The 17968-nt window shown below is 31.6% G+C and overlaps 1 protein-coding gene across 2 annotated transcripts in view; it reads left to right on the forward strand.

Annotated features, from left to right (window-relative positions):
* The window catches only part of LOC143064188 (nose resistant to fluoxetine protein 6-like), a 34881-nt gene that overhangs the window by 6259 nt on the left and 10654 nt on the right, over positions 1-17968 (forward strand). Inside the window, exons 2-11 of one of the 2 annotated variants that reach the window (XM_076236840.1) lie at positions 5607-5788; positions 6277-6367; positions 7287-7380; positions 8717-8916; positions 9515-9682; positions 10914-11010; positions 11744-11836; positions 13475-13649; positions 16239-16318; positions 17170-17277. In XM_076236840.1, coding sequence (XP_076092955.1) covers positions 5607-5788; positions 6277-6367; positions 7287-7380; positions 8717-8916; positions 9515-9682; positions 10914-11010; positions 11744-11836; positions 13475-13649; positions 16239-16318; positions 17170-17277 — 1288 coding nt within the window. Of the gene's footprint in view, positions 1-5606; positions 5789-6276; positions 6368-7286; positions 7381-8716; positions 8917-9315; positions 9484-9514; positions 9683-10913; positions 11011-11743; positions 11837-13474; positions 13650-16238; positions 16319-17169; positions 17278-17968 lie in introns of both variants that reach the window. The other variant, XM_076236839.1, reaches the window with a different exon arrangement.

Genomic DNA, 17968 nt, shown 5'->3' on the forward strand with positions numbered 1-17968 from the left:
TGTGTTTTGATCTTTTTAAATTACCATAAACAATAGGTCAGCTATATTTTGTGAACAGAATAATAATAAAGTGAACATGTCAGTCTGACAGGATTTATCTGACCTTCACCTCATTGTCAGGAACCAATAAAAAATTATAACCATTTTGTGATTTTGTCTGTTTATTAGATACTAAGTCAACTATGTTTGGTGCATTGAATGAGTGTAAGGAGTACATGTTTGTGTGACTTGGTTTATCTTACCATGACTGCATTGTCATATACATGTAACATCGATTATGTTTGATAATTTTTAGTTTATTTAATTCATGTAGACAAATGCTGTCTGTTTTTCTTCATAAAAATGTCCCAAACCCACTGGGTATATATCAAATAAGCAAGAAATTATAGAATACATGTACATGTACTACTTTTCAGTTGTTATATTTTGTAGAAATTAAATTCTCTCTTTACTTAGATGTAATTAAACAACTTTTAACTTTGAATTTAGAAATATGTGGACAAAAATAGTTTAAAATATAACTTTTTGATACCAAGAAGTTGAGGATGAAAAATGTTGTCCTGTTATTTTTTTCGCAAAGTATCTCATTCTGCCTTCTTTTATTCAAAACTCCAGTTGTTTTCAAATTTCATCCTAGTTCAATTTATCTAGAGATAGCCTATAGTAATCTGTTTGTACATGCATGCATCCTTCATTTTTAGCTCATCCGGCTCAAACTTGGCCACAATCAACATTGGGGTATCTAGTTAATAAATGTGTCTGCTAACCCGGCCAACCAACCAAGAGGGCCACCATGGCTAAAAATAGAACATAGGGGTAAAATGTAGAATTTGGCTTATATCTCTGCAACCAAAGCATTTAGAGCAAATCTGACATGGGGTTTAATTGATCAATCGGACCTGTATTAGGTTGCTGCCCCTGAATTGATAATTTTAAGGAAATTTTGCCGTTTTCGGTTATTATCTTTCATATTATTATAGATAGAGATAAACTGTCAACAGCAATAATGTTTAGCAAAGTAAAATCTACAAATTAGTCAATATGATCAAAATGGCAGTTGACCCCTTATTGCCCTTTATAGTAAATTTTTACCATTTTCAAAAATTTTGTAAATTTTTACAAAATAGTTTCCACTGCAACTACTTGGCCAACTGGCAAGTTCATTATTGATAAAGATAATTGTAAGCAGCAAGAATAGAATTTTCAGTAAAGTAAGATCTACAAACACATCACCATCACCAAAACATAATTTTGTCATGAATCATCCATCTGTGTCCTTTGTTTAATATGCACAAAAACCATGGTGAGGGACGCTCTTTAGAGCCTCTAGTTGCTTTCTAAATTTAAAACCTTTAAATATTCTGTCACAAAATTAAGCAAGCATATAACCACTAGTATAAGATGTGTCACACACAATGAACCAACAAGTATATTGAATGTCATGAAGGTTGGTGGTATTCTCTTGGCACTGCTGCCTCCTCCACCAATTAAAACTGACCGCCACCAAATAGCTAAAAATGTAGCGCATACAAGTGGCTTTAAAACACAATCAATCAATCAATCAATCAATCATGATAAAATTTAGTTTAACCTTACCACTATCATAAATTGTACACACATTGTTTCTACTGTCTAACTTGAAAACCACATTGAGTTTGGTTATGAAACTAAGCACGATGATTCAACTCTACTAGATATCATAGTGTGTGGCATTTAAGGAAGAATTTAACCAGAGTCATGGTAAAAAATATATAGTAACTTAGCCACATTTGTGCATTTATCCAAAATTTTATCCACTCTTGACAGCTTTTAAGAAAATAAAGTTTTCTTCTTCTTTTTAGCTCACCTGGCCCAAAGGGCCAAGTGAGCTTTTCTCATCACTTCGCGTCCGTCGTCGTCGTCCGTTGTCGTCGTTAGCTTTTACCAAAATCTTCTCCTCTGAAACTACTGGGCCAAATTAAATCAAACTTGGCCACAATCATCATTGGGGTATCTAGTTTAAAAAATATGTGGCTTGAACCGGCCAACCAACAAAGATGGCCACCATGGCTTAAAATAGAACATAGGGGTAAAATGTAGTTTCTGGCTTATAACTCTGAAACCAAAGCATTTAGAGCAAATCTGACATGTGGTAAAATTGTTTATCAGGTCAAGATCCATCTGCCCTGAAATTTTCAGACGAATCAGACAACCCGTTGTTGGGTTGCTGCCCCTGAATTGGCAATTTTAAGGAAATTATACCGTTTTTAGGCTATTATCTTGAATATTATTATAGATAGAGATAAACTGTAAACAGCAATAATGTTCAGCAAAGTAAGATTTACAAATAAGTCAACATGACAGAAATGGTCAGTTGACCCTTTAGGAGTTATTGCCCTTTATAGTAAATTTTTAACCATTTTTCGTAAATCTTAGTTATCTATACAAAAATCTTCTCCTCTGAAACTACGGGGCCAAATTAATCCAAACTTGGCCACAATCATCTTTGAGGTATCTAGTTTTAAAAATGTGTGGCATGACCCGGCTAACCAACCAAAATGGCCGCCATGACTAAAAACAAAACATAGGGGTGAAATGTAGATTTTGGCTTATCTCTCTGAAACCAAAGCATTTAGAGCAAATCTGACATGGGGTAAAATTTTCAAATGAATAGGACAACCGGTTGTTGGGTTGCTGTCCCGAAATAAGTAATTTGAAGGAAATTTTGCAGATTTTGGTTAGTATCTTGAATATTATTATAGAAAGAGATAAACTGTAAACAGCAATAATGTTCAGCAAAATAAGATCTACAAATAAGTCAAACATGACCAAAATTGGTATAATCCTTTATAATCAATTGTTAACAATTTTCATAAATTTTGTTAATTTTTAGAATTTTTATGCCCCACCTACGATAGTAGAGGGGCATTCTGTCCGTCCGTCTGTGCCTCCGTTCGTCCGTCCGCTTCAGGTTAAAGTTTTTGGTCAAGGTAGTTTTTGAAGAAGTTGAAGTCCAATCAACTTGAAACTTAGTACACTTGTTCCCCATGATATGATCTTTCTAATTTTAATGCCAAATTATAGTTTTGACCCCAATTTCATGGTCCACTGAACATAGAAAATGATAGTGCGAAGTTCAGGTTAAAGTTTTTGGTCAAGGTAGTTTTTGATGAAGTTAAAGTTACATCAACTTGAAACTGAGTACACATGTTCCCTATGATATTATCTTTCTAATTTTAATTCCAAATTAAAGTTTTGACCCCAATTTCACGGTCCACTGAACATAGAAAATGATAGTGCGAGTGGGGCATTCGTGTACTATGGACACATTCTTGTTAGGAAATATTTTCCACTGTAATTACTGGGCCAAGTTCATTATAGATAGAGATAATTGTAGCAACAAGAATGTTCAGTAAAGAAAGATCTACAAACACATTACACAGGTTCTTGAGAGCCTCTAGTTTTTTTTATTACCAGTACAAAATATTGTTTAAGACAGGGAAATCTCATCTGACAGATAATACTTTATCTTAATTATTAATGTTTTTCTTTCATTTTTGAAAGACGGCTAGGGAGAATTTATTAAGTGATTACCTAAATTTTATTGAATGCTTATGAAACATATCCTAATGTCCTACAATATGATAATATGTTCAGTAAAGAAAGATCTACAAACACATTACCATCACCAAAACACCATTTTGTCATGAATTTATCTGTGTCCATTGTTAATATGCACATAGACCAAGGTGAGCGACACAGGCTCTTGAGAGCCTCTAGTTTATCATTCATATTAAGAGATGTACTAGTAGAGATGAATCATTGCAAATGATTGTGAAATATGCACTCAGTCAGTAGTTTAAAATTCTAGTCCTATAATCTTTTTAAGCCGTCAATAGATTGAAATAAACAACTCAATTTTATGTCTTAAATTCCATACATGCTCAATATTAGAAAAAAAACTGCAGATGTTTAAAGATTTCATGTTTACACACCATATGTATTGTTTGTTTTGAGTTATTTTTGTAGTACCTGACTGCCACTAATCCTTATTTCCAACCTTTTTCAATATAACATTTAAATAAAAACTATCCTAGTTATTCACCCTGTCTAGCATATAGATTTTTCAAGTCACCTTTGTACATGTATGCTTTACCTGAATATCTTGTATAAATGTCACAAATAGATTATATAGTAAATTTGTATATTACACACCTATATTGGTTTAAGATAGTTATACTGGTCTAGAAGAGCTAAACAATTTTGAATGCCATAAATGATTGTTATGTTTTATGAATATTAATTTGTGATAATTTTAGATTGCAAAAAATAAAAAAAATAAGTTAATTATGAGTCAATTATAAACCAAAGACCAAAAGGTTGAGGAAGTAGATATGCATATGACATGTATGAAAAGACATAACAACTTCGAACTAAATTTATAATATAAGTCGCATTGTGTTGTGATATGTTAATTAACATTCCTCTTTACCTGGGACTGGTTTTACAGCATAACAATTCTTTAAACCATTCAGTTAAAAAAAATCAAACACAGTTAATACCTCAAAGAACCATCACAAGAGTGTTTTATTATAGGTCATTCAGCAGATCGGACTGATCCTATAGCCTGAAATATTAAACAGCACATTTATTTTAAATCAATTCAGTACAAAACACAGCAACACATACTTTAATGTTAAGTGCTGGCTTAATATGGACCATACTTTTTTGCATAACTTTTCACATAGGTTAAAAAGAACACTTTTTTATCCAAAGCAGAAAATCATTTTTTTAGGAATGCACAGGACTCTTTTGTCACTAAAACAGGATGAGATCCAAAGTATTTTCAATGTTTCAATAAAATGTATATGGCAAATGATAGACATCTGTTTCTATCAAACTCTGAAAATTGCAGTGAGGTTGCTCTGATAAACTATCACTGCTGATATCTTTGATGGTGATATCACATGGTAGTCACATGATTTTATTTTACAGTGATAGATGCAGCAGCCAAACCTCCTGCTGATTTCCTTGATGTTGGTATCACATGGTAATCACATGATTTTATTCTACAGTGATGGATGCAGCAGCCAAACCTCCAGATTTCCTTGGTGGTGATATCACATGGTAATCACATGATTTTTTTACAGTGATAGATGCAGCAGTCAAACCTCCTGCTGATTTCCTTGAAAGTGATATCACATGGTTATCACATGATTTTATTTTACAGTGATAGATACAGCAGCCAAACCTCCTGCTGATTTCTTTGAAAGTGATATCACATGGTAATCACATGATTTTATTCTACAGTGATAGATGCAGCAGTCAAACCTCCTGCTGATTTCCTTGAAAGTGATATCACATGGTTATCACATGATTTTATTTTACAGTGATAGATACAGCAGCCAAACCTCCTGCTGATTTCCTTGAAAGTGATATCGCATGGTAATTCCATGATTTTATTTTACAGTGATAGATGCAGCAGCCAAACCTCCTGCTGATTTCTTTGATGGTAATATCACATGGTAATCACATGATTTTATTTTACAGTGATAGATGCAGCAGCCAAACCTCCAGATTTCCTTGGTGGTGATATCACATGGTAATCACATGATTATTTTTTACAGTGATAGATGCAGCAGCCAAACCTCCTGCTGATTTTCTTGATGGTGATATCACATGGTTAGGTGATTATGAGGAATGTCTTGCTATACATAGTAATCTGACAGAAGATACAGCAATTGCACCATTTGATGGGGAATATTGTTTGGTTGGAATACCAATTCCTGCAAAAGTCATACCTAATCCAGTAAGTTCTAAATTGGTACAAACAAATCAGTTTTGACTTTTTTTGTAGACCAATGGGCAAATAATTGTCATCACTTAGCATGCCTAGCATCTTTCGTTGTAAATTTAAAAAAAAAAACTTTTGAAACCACATGAATTAAATTCGACCAAATTGGATTTGAACTATCATAAAGGTATCTAGAAATAATTTGTTTGTGTGATCTAGCCATTCACCTATGTGATCATTGGATTTTAAGATGGTATCAAAATTTATGAAATGTTACTATTTATGAATTAATGTGAAATGGTTAGTAAAATTTTAAAAATATTTAAGTTTTTGTATCAGTATGAAATGCTTGTGAAAATTTTGTGAAGATGTGTATTGATATCAAAGTAGATTCCCATACATTTTTCCAATATTCCTATCATTTCCTAAAATGATTTATTCAGTACTGGCTAAAAAAAATGTCATAATAATTGATAACACAATAGTTTTATGTTTAATTTCAGCTAGCTGCTGCTAGTCAGTACTTGGTAAGGTTAGGTGTGTGTGTTCCTGATGGATGTTCTGAGAATGACACGTTAATATTGTTGAACACAGGTATATATGATCTTTTAAAGCCTGAAAGGGCCTTGGTGGGCCAGTTGTTACCACTGATGTGTGTTTGAACCCAACTCATGTGGGTGCACTCAACTCCAATCTTAATTGTCTTAGATTGTCAGTTTCCAAAGTTTGGTGGTTATCTCCGGGGACTCTGGCTTCCTCCACAAATTAAAACTGGCCACCATGAAATAGCCCAAAAGTGGCGTTAAAAACACACAAATAAATGATTGTTAAGCCTGCATCTTGATGCAGATATAAATACCTTCATTTGACCAATTCAGCTAAGGTTTATTCTAAAGAAAGACATAATTTTGCAAATAGAGTTTAAATTGGAAGTGTAGCTAGCCTCAAAGAAAATACAAAAAAATTTGTACAGTCTGAATTTAATACATATCAAAAGTGAGGAAAATGTGATATCCTCGATGAACTGTAATAAAAGAGACCATTCCTTTATTTTAGAATGGTGTCATCAAAAAAATATTTTCAAGATTTTTTTATGTACACATTTTTCTGGAGAGAGCTTCAAAAATGTATTAGTTTGTGATATGGTCTAGTTAATGGTGATCCACTAGTGGTAGGTCATTGTTATTTGGTATGCAGTTGTATTAGCATTGGCACATCTCATTATCATGATGATTATTAGGCCTCACCCCCTCAGTCATGGTCTATTGACTTACATGTTAAAGAATTGCTATTTTAGTTTCAAATTTGCATTTTTAAAATAACAAATAGGCGAGACATATCTCTGTCAACAATTATTTAAATATTTATCTGAAATCATAACAGGAAAAAATCATACCTAAAAGAAAACAGAAAAAAAAAACAATGCCAGAAAATCACTATGAACTTGTTCGCCTTTATATAAGGAACATTGGGTTTATGTGTTTACTCACTAAAGGTTTTTAAAATATTTCAGTTCTGTCTAAAATTCCTAATAATACTATGCTGGCTGCATCAGTGCAGTGCCAAGATCCAGACAGAGAATTTGATACTAGAGCTACTGTTGTAATGTAAGTATTATACAACCTGTAAAAGAACTTAAAGCCTCTAGTACAAATGGACTACCATTTACATCACATAAACCTGATTTTGTAAAAACATGTTTCAGACCAGATTTTTGAACTCTCGTTACCATCTTATATAGACTATTTTCATATTACAGAAATTTGGTTTTATTTCACTTCTTTTGGTTGCTATTATAGACTATAATATGAAAATAGTCTGTTGAAAGGAAACAAGGAGGCTATATGAAAGGAGCCATTATATTGCCTATGAAATCACAAAATAGAAAACTAATTTAAGCTTTCCAAAATCATTTCAATTTTTATGATAAATGATCAGATTAATGTAATCTAGACACCTAAGGATGTACTTAGATGAGGTGTAGGAATAAGTGTCAGATATTCACACTCCTTGCTTATTTTAGCTTATTTTGTTCCTTAACTAATGTTCTTCCGACTTATAGTATCAGTTTTAAATTTGCTCGATTTTTTGTATTTCACCTAAGTTCATCCTGAATTGCATGCATAATGGTGACTTTTAATGTCACAATAATATTATAAACATTTTGAATTTACATTTTTTGGCCAATAATGGCAATTTTGCTCACAGTTATGGGGTTAAAATATATATGAGCAACAGCTTTTACATAAATGAAATTTTATAATGATAAACATCTAATTTAAAATGCATTTTATAGAAAATGTTTTTTTTTGCGTAAGGCAGTTGCTCTTATAAATATTAAAGACATGATATTAAATTTAGGCTGTTTTGCACAAAATGTAAAAAGTTTGAAGCACTATCACAAGCATATAAAACAAAATTAAAAAATGTAAATACTGATGCTTAACAGACTTATGTCTTATAAATAATGTGTGAACTTGTATCATTAATCTACCATATAGTATCTTTCAGTGAAGGATACATTGTACTATTTGGTAGATTAATGATACTATTTGAATTTCAAATTCAAAGAACCCCCAAAAATGGTCCTTAAGATTATACCTTCTTCTTTTTATCTTTGATGTTATTTGAGTATTTTAAAGTTGTTAACACTCTATCATTGTCTATCTTCAATATGTTTCATTTATACTCTGTAGAGGCCCTATTGGATATTGAAGCTCATGTTTTTTAGATTCTTAAACATTTGGTTCAATGGAAACCTGGTAAAAGCTATTGCAGAGTAGTATTTTGTGCCAGAAGTTAGTATCATACATGTACATTACTAGTTTGTATTTTAGTTTTTGTTCACCACTTTAAACAAATTTTATGCTTACTTAAACTATTCTTTTGACTCGTAAGATCCAAATATTTAAATGTAAATGGTCTTCTTATGAAATGTTACAGAGTGATAGTGTCACTGTTTATGACTGTTATGGTAATTGGTACTGTCTATGATGTTCTTTACTTACAATGGCCAAAGTCAAAAGCTCAATCAATGGCTGGGTTACTAAATGGTGAAGTTACAGAAATCTATCATCATAAAATAACAGCAGAAGAAGACACACCATTGATTGGAGATAAAACCACACAGGAATACAAACCTGGTAAATAAGTTTTATTTCCTAATAATCATTTTGTGTTTAAAAGGAAAATTATTGTCATCAGAAAAGATAAGAGGAGAAAGAACATTTTTGCCATAACATTGTAAGTTCATTTTAAACTTATGTTTTTGAATATACCTTTCACACCCGTAGCCAGGGGGTTCAAGGGGTTTGAATCCCTGCCCTGAAAACAAATAAGCACTTGACAAGTCAATGTTCTGTTTGAATTTGGAATTGTAACTGTTAAAGTTGAGTTCATGTAACCTCCCTGTGGAAATTCCTGGCCACAGACCTGCCATTGGTATCTTCTCTATTTTGCATTGTTACATCCTTTATTGACAAAAAAAAAAAAATTAGTGCAAGTAAAACAGGACACATTGCTTATACATGTATAATTTACAGGAACATTTGGAAAAATCCTTTTATCCTTTTCTGTATACACAAATGGAGCAAAGATTTTGAGTACCAACCAATCAGCTGGCAGCTTAACCTCAGTGAATGGAATACGTTTTATTAGCATGTCATGGGTGATATTAGGACATACCTACGCATTTTTATCTCCCCTTGCAGGTATGCATTGATATTGTTATTTATCTTATAGGATTACTTGGAAAACTTCTACTATCATTCTCCATTTACACAAATGGTGCCAAAATTTTGAGTACTGATCAATCTGCTGGAAGTTTGAATGCAGTGAATGGAATCAGATTTATTAGCATGTCATGGGTCATTTTAGGACATACCTATGGAATATTTTCACCAATTTCTGGTATGCATTATTATAACTCATAAGAGAGTCATAATTCTGTTAATTTTACAAAAATCTTTTTAGCAGAAAAAACTTGCATGTATTTAAGAACTTTTTCCACTTTGTATATCTCTTGTAACAACTTATTGTCTCTAGGTACCAATTTTTGTTGATTTTGTGGTTAGATTGAACCACAAAATGTCGTTCCCTATGAAAAGGAAATTTTCCGTTTAGAATACATATCCACAAATTTGAGAATTCACGAAATTCTGAGTAATCTTTTTTACATGAAATTTAGTACTAATAAATTAAATTTTTTTTAAAACAGTAAAAAGTAAAAAGTATTCATAGTATTAGTCATAGAATTTCTTTACAGTGCTACTATTCTGCAGTTCCTCCATGTTTGTATTCTAGCATGTATGGTAGAACTTTTTTTTTTTGTAGTAGCAATATACACTGTTGATACGGTAATTCATGGCTTACATTTTAATCAATTAAAGCTATCATTATCTTAAGGGGGCTCCTGGGTATAAATCAAAATTTTTTTCTAATATAGGATTTCGCTATAATTTTTTATAAATGAACTTTATCATATACTTAAAAGAAAAATGAAATAAAAAGATGGGGTCACTGTTCATTGTCACAATCTGCCCTTGGAAGAAGCATACATTTTTGTTAATGTCCTTTTTTTCTGTTGAACTAATAGGAGAAATAGATGTAATATCGAAATAAAAAAATAACCTAATTACAGAAATCGCTTAAATTTTACAATTATTTAGTTTATGAACAGCTTATTTGAAAACAATAATAAAAAATATAGGTCACGCATGAGTTAAAAAAGATATTTCAAATTTAATGCCAAAAATAGCATTTTTGTACCAAAGGGAGATAATTTGGAGCATTTTGAATGATACAAACATTTTAAAAGTCATCTGGGGACAAACCGAATCATTTTTTTAGGGTTGATTTTTGTACCATATCATAAAGTAATAACTAATAGTGTAATAAATAAAACTTGTAATAAAAAAACAAAGGTTTAATTTTTTGCTGAAATGTTTGTACCAAGGAGCCACCTTAATAGAAGAATTTTGGGTAGAAATGAGAGAGAAATGATACTACCTTTTGATAAATAAAATCTTGAACAATTTGATTTAAATTATGAAAGTCAATGTTTATAGTGATAAAATTACAACCAAACAAAAAATTGTCTGTATAATTTTGTACAATGTACAAAACAATATTATATTTGTAGATAACCAGCTTCCATTTACTATACTGATGTTTAAGAGATGGACTTTTGGAGCAATACTGAATGCTTTAGTGTCTGTTGATACGTTTTTCACTCTCAGGTAAATATTTTACTGGGGACTCATTATTATTCGTGGAATACATCTTTCCGTGGATTTCATGGATGAAGGTGAACCACAGATAATGATTTTCAACAAAGCATAAGTTTTATGTAGGTTTGTTTGCAGACGTCAGCAAAACCATGAAATGAATTATCCACAAACATACAATTTTTCCATAATCCACAAAAACTTGTGCCCAACAAAAAAAAAAATGTATGGTTACTTTTTACATGTCCCCCATTACCAAGTTAAATAACTATTCCTACAAAAGGACAGTCCTTTGATATAAAGACTTTGCAAAGAGATGTAATAACAGATAAATGATAAATAGAATAAAATTAAATTAACCGGCTTATGCATTGAATTATTGTGTATTTTAAAGTTTATGAAAATGTTCTTACTAGTAAAGGAAAAAGAAATTTATCAGTATAGCAGACGAGACATTCCAGCATGTTCATGCAGTGTTCATTTTTTGTGAAATTTTTCAACTTCCTCAGGATCCTTTTCAGAAACTTTATTGTTGAAGTTTTAATCAAGTATTTATACATTTTACCACACAACCATGTTACAGACACTGCATATAACTTTGAAATGATTTGATTAAAAATGGAAAATTAAAACCTGCGCAGTTAAAAGTGAGATTTAGTCTTCAAATCACAAAAAATGAAATTATGGGGTTTACAATATTGTTCCTGATACATATACTAACATCATGTTTTTGTTTATATTACAGTGGCCTCTTGTTAACTTACTTAATAATGAAGGAGATGAAGAAAAAAGATGGGAAGATAAATTGGTTTATGTTTTATTTCCATAGATTCTGGAGGTATTTTTTTATATTTTTTAAATGTTCACTAAAACTGAAACCTTTTTGAAGTTACCTAGCATTCCTGAAAATGATCTATTCGAAGGAAAATATCTCAATATTGAATTTTTTTTGTTCAATTTCTTGATCTCAAGGATTCATTGAAGATGACAGGCATAAGTACTGAAAAATGCTTGAACAATGGATCTCATTATTCATCACCTATGCAGAAGGTGATTAGGAAAATTTAAAAAAAATAGCAGCAGTTTTTGTCTCCCCTTGGCAGATCTAGAGTCATAAAGGAGGACTTAGGTATGCTGTTTTCCAATGGCCAAATCAACCAATGTATTAGTTTTGATTAGTTCAGTTTAATAGGATTCACTAGGGGCAGGTCAGTGATATTTTGTATTCAGTTGTATTAACATTAGCACATCTCATTTTCGTGGAGTTTATTTGGCCTCGCCTTCTCAGTTATGGTCTTTTGACTTTAAATGATTTCTATTGTTTAAATATTAAAGTTTGTTATAAGAGCAGGTTAAGAGGAACCACTGATGTTGAGTCAATTACTCTGTATCTGTTAACTGGCCCTGTATATTAAGTCATGATTCATTGACTTTTGGATTGTTTTGCATTGTTTATATGTTTAAATTTTGCCATATGGATTCAGTATTTTCATTATACTACCTAGATCACGAAAAGGCTAGATGCATCTCTGTGTCCATATTTAATAATGAATTATGGGTACTAAACTGTGATCTGCAATCAGAGGTAATTGTTCTAAAGTCATCATTTTATCAATAGAACACCTATTAGTTTTATAAATCCTTTTTAGACTTCACAGATCTTTGTCTTGTACTTAACCAATGCATAAGACTTAAAAAGTGAAGAAACTCTTATTAAATTGTTGATTTATTATAATTTCAATATTCAGTGTCTTAATTTTGGTCAGGATGCACCTCAAATATACAGAGACAAAAGATATAAAATTTATGAAGTTAATGGAACATGTCTGTATTTTGAAATCACAGTCAATTAGGTAACCTCGTAAAGTACTTACGGAACACCATTGTAAAAAATTACAAAATTTATGTAAAGGTTATTGTTGCAGCCCCTTGAAATGGATTATAAAGTAGATATTACTTTCACTGACTTCAAAATTCATTTGGATCAATGTTTAGGTTAGTTGACCAAAAGTTCGGAAACACAAAAACAAAAGGGAGTTCAAATTAAAAAAAAAGGTAATAAAAAAGCCTGTTTATAACTGGTGTATAAACTAACAACAGTTTGGGGCAATATTTATTCCTCTCTGTGTGCCCAACCATTAGTCAGTCTGTTTGTTTGTACATCAGAAAATTTTCAGGCTTAAATGTAAGGTAATTTATCATGAAGTTATGTTGTTAATTATAAAGAATTGTTTAAATGAAAGGAACGCAAAATATGAGTGTTACTGGTTGTGTGTATGTGTGTGTTGATGTTCTCTCTAGGAAGTCTATTCAGAAAATATTACAGTAAATGTATTTCAATATTTTGAGGACAATATTTTTGCACAATATTTCATACAGATGGATAGTTGCACTATTATTCTGTTACAAGATAACTCCACTATTTATGTTAATCTTAATTTCACTATTTAATGCAATCAGGTTTATTCTGTTACAGATTAACTCCACCATATATGTTAGTGTTGATGGTATATGTGTCATTATTTCCTTACATTGGAAGTGGTCCTCTTTGGAAAAAAGATGGAATGGAAGTGAACTATTGTAAAGATGCTTGGTACTACAATTTCCTTTATGTAAACAACTTTGTCAATCTAAAAGATACAAGTTCACAGGTGAGTAATTAAAAACCACAGGAAGTGGTAGTAGTTGGATAGTAGTAACAGGATAATAATGGCAATAATTTAAACTCACATTTTGAAATTTTTTATATGAATTAAACAGGAGTTTTCTCAATATTTGAATAGCATTTTTGTCTAAAATGACAAAATCACAATCATAAATGCACTCAATAACTTCTGAATTTACAGTACTGGTACAAAAATTTATATGATAATATGAATGTATTTTTATGCCCTGCCTTCAAAGTGTCTTGGAAATTTTATGGAAAGTTGCACTGTTAGCACTCTCATGTCTACAATTTTTTGCTCTATGTTAATCAAATTTATATCAGCAATGTCTTTGCAAGTGGAAAATTAGTGCTGATCAAATATTTTTAAAAGAGTTATACCCCTTGGAATTATTTAATAGTTAATGAGAGAAGTCACAAAATTTCTTTGATTGATGTTTTGACACTTATCATTATAACCATTAAACCAATGATTGACCCATTCCCTGACCTAAGTTAAATAAATGTTAGCCAGAAAATGTTTACACCAAAATGGAAACATACATTTTTAGATGCCCTTTGATATTTTGATGGATTTGTCAGCATGGACATAAATTCAATCTGAATGAGGACAATTTTCTTATTTATCATATAGGTATGCACATTGGTTGTTTATTGTAGTGCAGTGGCTGATACAGAAATTTTCATAAGGGAGGCACTGACTTCCTAAGAGGGAGCCCGCTTCACTCAGTGATTATGCCCCACCTACGATAGTAGAGGGGCATTATGTTTTCTGGTCTGTGCCTCCGTTCGTCTGTGTGTCCGTCCGTTCGTCCAACTTCAGGTTAAAGTTTTTGGTCAAGGTAGTTTTTGATGAAGCTGAAGTCCAGTCAAGTTGAAACTTAGTACACATGTTCCTTATGATATGAGCTTTCTTATTTTTAAACAAAATTAGACTTTTGACACCATTTTCATGGTCCACTGAACATAGAAATTAAAAGTATGAGTTTCAGGTTAAAGTTTTTGGTCAAGGTAGTTTTTGATGAAGCTGAAGTCCAATCAACTTGAAACTTAGTACACATGTTTCTTATGATATGATCTTTCATATTTTTAAACTGAATTAGACTTTTGACCCCATTTTCATGGTCCACTGAACATAGAAATTAAAAGTGTGAGTTTCAGGTTAAAGTTTTAGGTCAAGGTAGTTTTTGATGAAGCTGAAGTCCAATCAACTTGAAACTTAGTACACATGTTCCTTATGATATGATCTTTCATATTTTTAAACTGAATTAGACTTTTGACCCCATTTTCATGGTCCACTGAACATAGAAATTAAAAGTGTGAGTTTCAGGTTAAAGTTTTAGGTCAAGGTAGTTTTTGATGAAGTTAAAGTCCAATCAACTTCAAACTTAGTACACATGTTCCTTATTAGTTGATCTTTTTACTTTTAAGGCCAAATTAGATTTTTTACCCAATTTCACGGTCCATTGAACATGGAAAATGATAATACGAGTGGGGCATCCGTGTACTTTGGACACATTCTTGTTCTATATACAATGAACCAAATTTTCTTGATAAAAGAGGATACCCTGCCCCCTATAAATCTGCCTTATTAGTGTATGACTCAGACTTATATCTAGCCAAATTAGAGTTAACTAGAACACACCCGTGAAATCGCTGGTCAGTGACTGAATTAAAGTATATAACTATGTTTAAGCCTTATTTAAGCCTGGACATTTAGTATTGATTGTGTCATCTGATAAAGTCATGCTGATTACAAGATGCACAGTTTTCTCTACTTTCAAAATCTTTCTGTTTGAAACCGTCGACCTGGAACTTATCAATTATTGGTAATATTGACTATTTGAAAAACAAAAGGGCCTGGAGTAATTTTTTATCAACAGCATTGTCCAATATTAGTTATAAATAATGTTGAATTCTTTGTCGCTGTTTTGCGTCATGCCACTAACAAATTGGAAACTGTACCTATGCCCCTTATTTTAAGTCTAGAATTTTAGTATTCGTATTGTCATCTTTTAAAGTCATATTGATTAAAATACTACAATAGGAAACAATGTGACAATGATAGAATTTAGTAGTGTCAACCCGTGTATATAGCAAATCCTAAATACACCGTTTGGTGGTGCGCCTGTCAGATGCAGAACGTACAGATAAGGTATAGGTAACAGGTGAATATACTATTGGTATAGGTATCGGATTTGACCCAGAACTTGTTAATTATTGGCAATATTAAATATGTGGAAAACAAAAGGGTCTGGAGTGGTGTAATTTTTAATCAACAACATTCTCCTATATTAGCTATATATAAAGTTGAATTCTTTGATTAGTCGTTTGTACCCCATGACTGCTGACAAATTGGACCTCTTTATTTTAGTATTATAGATGTATATCATAATAACTTGTTTATTGTAGTGTTTGACCTGAATAGTATAAATACATATCGTCATATCTTGTTTATTGTATTGAATGGCTCCAACATTATATCTAGCCAACGTTAGAGTAAATATATATCATGACATCTTGTTTATTGTATTGAATAGAATAAATGCATATTGTAATATTTTGTTTATTGTAGTGTATGGCATGGACATGGTATCTAGCCAATGATATGCAGTTTTTTGTTATCAGTCCACTAATAATAATTCCACTTTTCTTGTAAGTTAACTTATTCTCAATTTTCTGTTTTTATCATAATGATATTGATGTGTAGTTGATGTATGGAAAATGTACTTTATATAGATTAAAACTATACACATAGGAACTAACACCTTCTAATGGTACAAGCTGGTAGAGTAATCAGAATGGGTACCAAAGTATGCTGACCTCTGGAAAATAAAACTATAAAACGTAAACAACATCCTGGATTACTGTAAGGAAATGCTTTATTGTTGTCTGCATGTTTTGCCACTAACAGTGGCATCAACAGGACAATTTAATGATAGAAAATAAATACTGAAGAACATAAACTTAGGTTCTTTTGGGTTACAGGCAGTTTAACAATTATTGGTTTAACAATGTTGAAATGAAAGATTCTGAACCCCAAAAAAATCAGACAATTCATGTTGCAGCAGAAATTTGAAGAACAGTTTAGGATCGTTTCAAAATTTCAAATGATGACTATCCATCGCCACCAGTCATTTCTATCCCTTCAGCTTTATGATTTATTCTAACCTCTCTGATAAATTTTCTTGTCTGGTTGGACTTTTGATCTACATGTATTAGCATAATAAATGATAATTGTTTTCAATTCTTCAATCCTTTTAAAAATAGTTTAGTATTATTTAAAGCTGTATAAAAGAAATATCAATTTTAATGTCTTTGTGATGTCTAAAACATTTTAGAATTGAAATATTTGTCCAATGTAATCATTTTACACAAAGTTGAAAAAATGGCATAATCATACTTTCTTCTTACAAAGAAAACTCAAAGGAGGATCTCATTTAAATTGATTGCTTTAACATATTAGTATTATAAATTAATGCTTTTCATATGTACATGTGTTTCAGCTCTAAGGCAATAGGTGGTATTGTGATGTTTGTGTTTTTGTTAGGATCATGGATTGCAACTGGAGTTATATCAAAAACATACAACATGAAACCATCCCTTGTAGCAGGGTTTGTATAGATTAAATAGTTTTGTTTCCTTAAATGGTAACCTGCTCCTTATACAATATGTTTTAAGAGTAACATTAAAATATACCAATTGTACTGCACTAGATACTGTGGATTTTTTTTTATTGGGGGGGAGGGCTACCAATTTTTGGCAGATTAAAGAATGCTAGCTTTTCCATCGATACTTAATTTCGTGGTTTTGCCCAATTGTGTGTACAATCCTATAGAAAATATGTATTTTGTTAAACATTTAATTTCATGGTTCACTTGTAACCAGGATTTCAACAAAAATTGGTATCCAACGAATTATAATGAATCCACAGTAACATTAAACTGCACTACATAACATAAAACTGCTGGCCGAAACCAAAATATTAAATAGAGATTTTACTTTATCAAGTATTTATTGTATAAACTGAAACATTTAGAGTTCATTCTCTTTAGGACAAGCTGGGTTTTCAATTAAAAAAGTTAGAATTTAAAATCTTTTAAATCATCTATCGCTGATTATTATTACTTGTAATTGATTATATTTTTAGCTCACCTGGCCCGAAGGGCCAAGTGAGCTTTTCCCATCACTTGGCGTCCGGCGTCCAGCATCCGTCGTCCTTTGTCGTTAACTTTTTCAAAAATCTTCTCCTCTGAAACTACTGGGCCAAATTAAACCAAACTTGGCCACAATCATCATTGGGGT

The sequence above is a fragment of the Mytilus galloprovincialis genome, chromosome 2, assembly GCF_965363235.1.
Source record: "Mytilus galloprovincialis chromosome 2, xbMytGall1.hap1.1, whole genome shotgun sequence".
Lineage (NCBI taxonomy): Eukaryota > Metazoa > Mollusca > Bivalvia > Mytilida > Mytilidae > Mytilus > Mytilus galloprovincialis.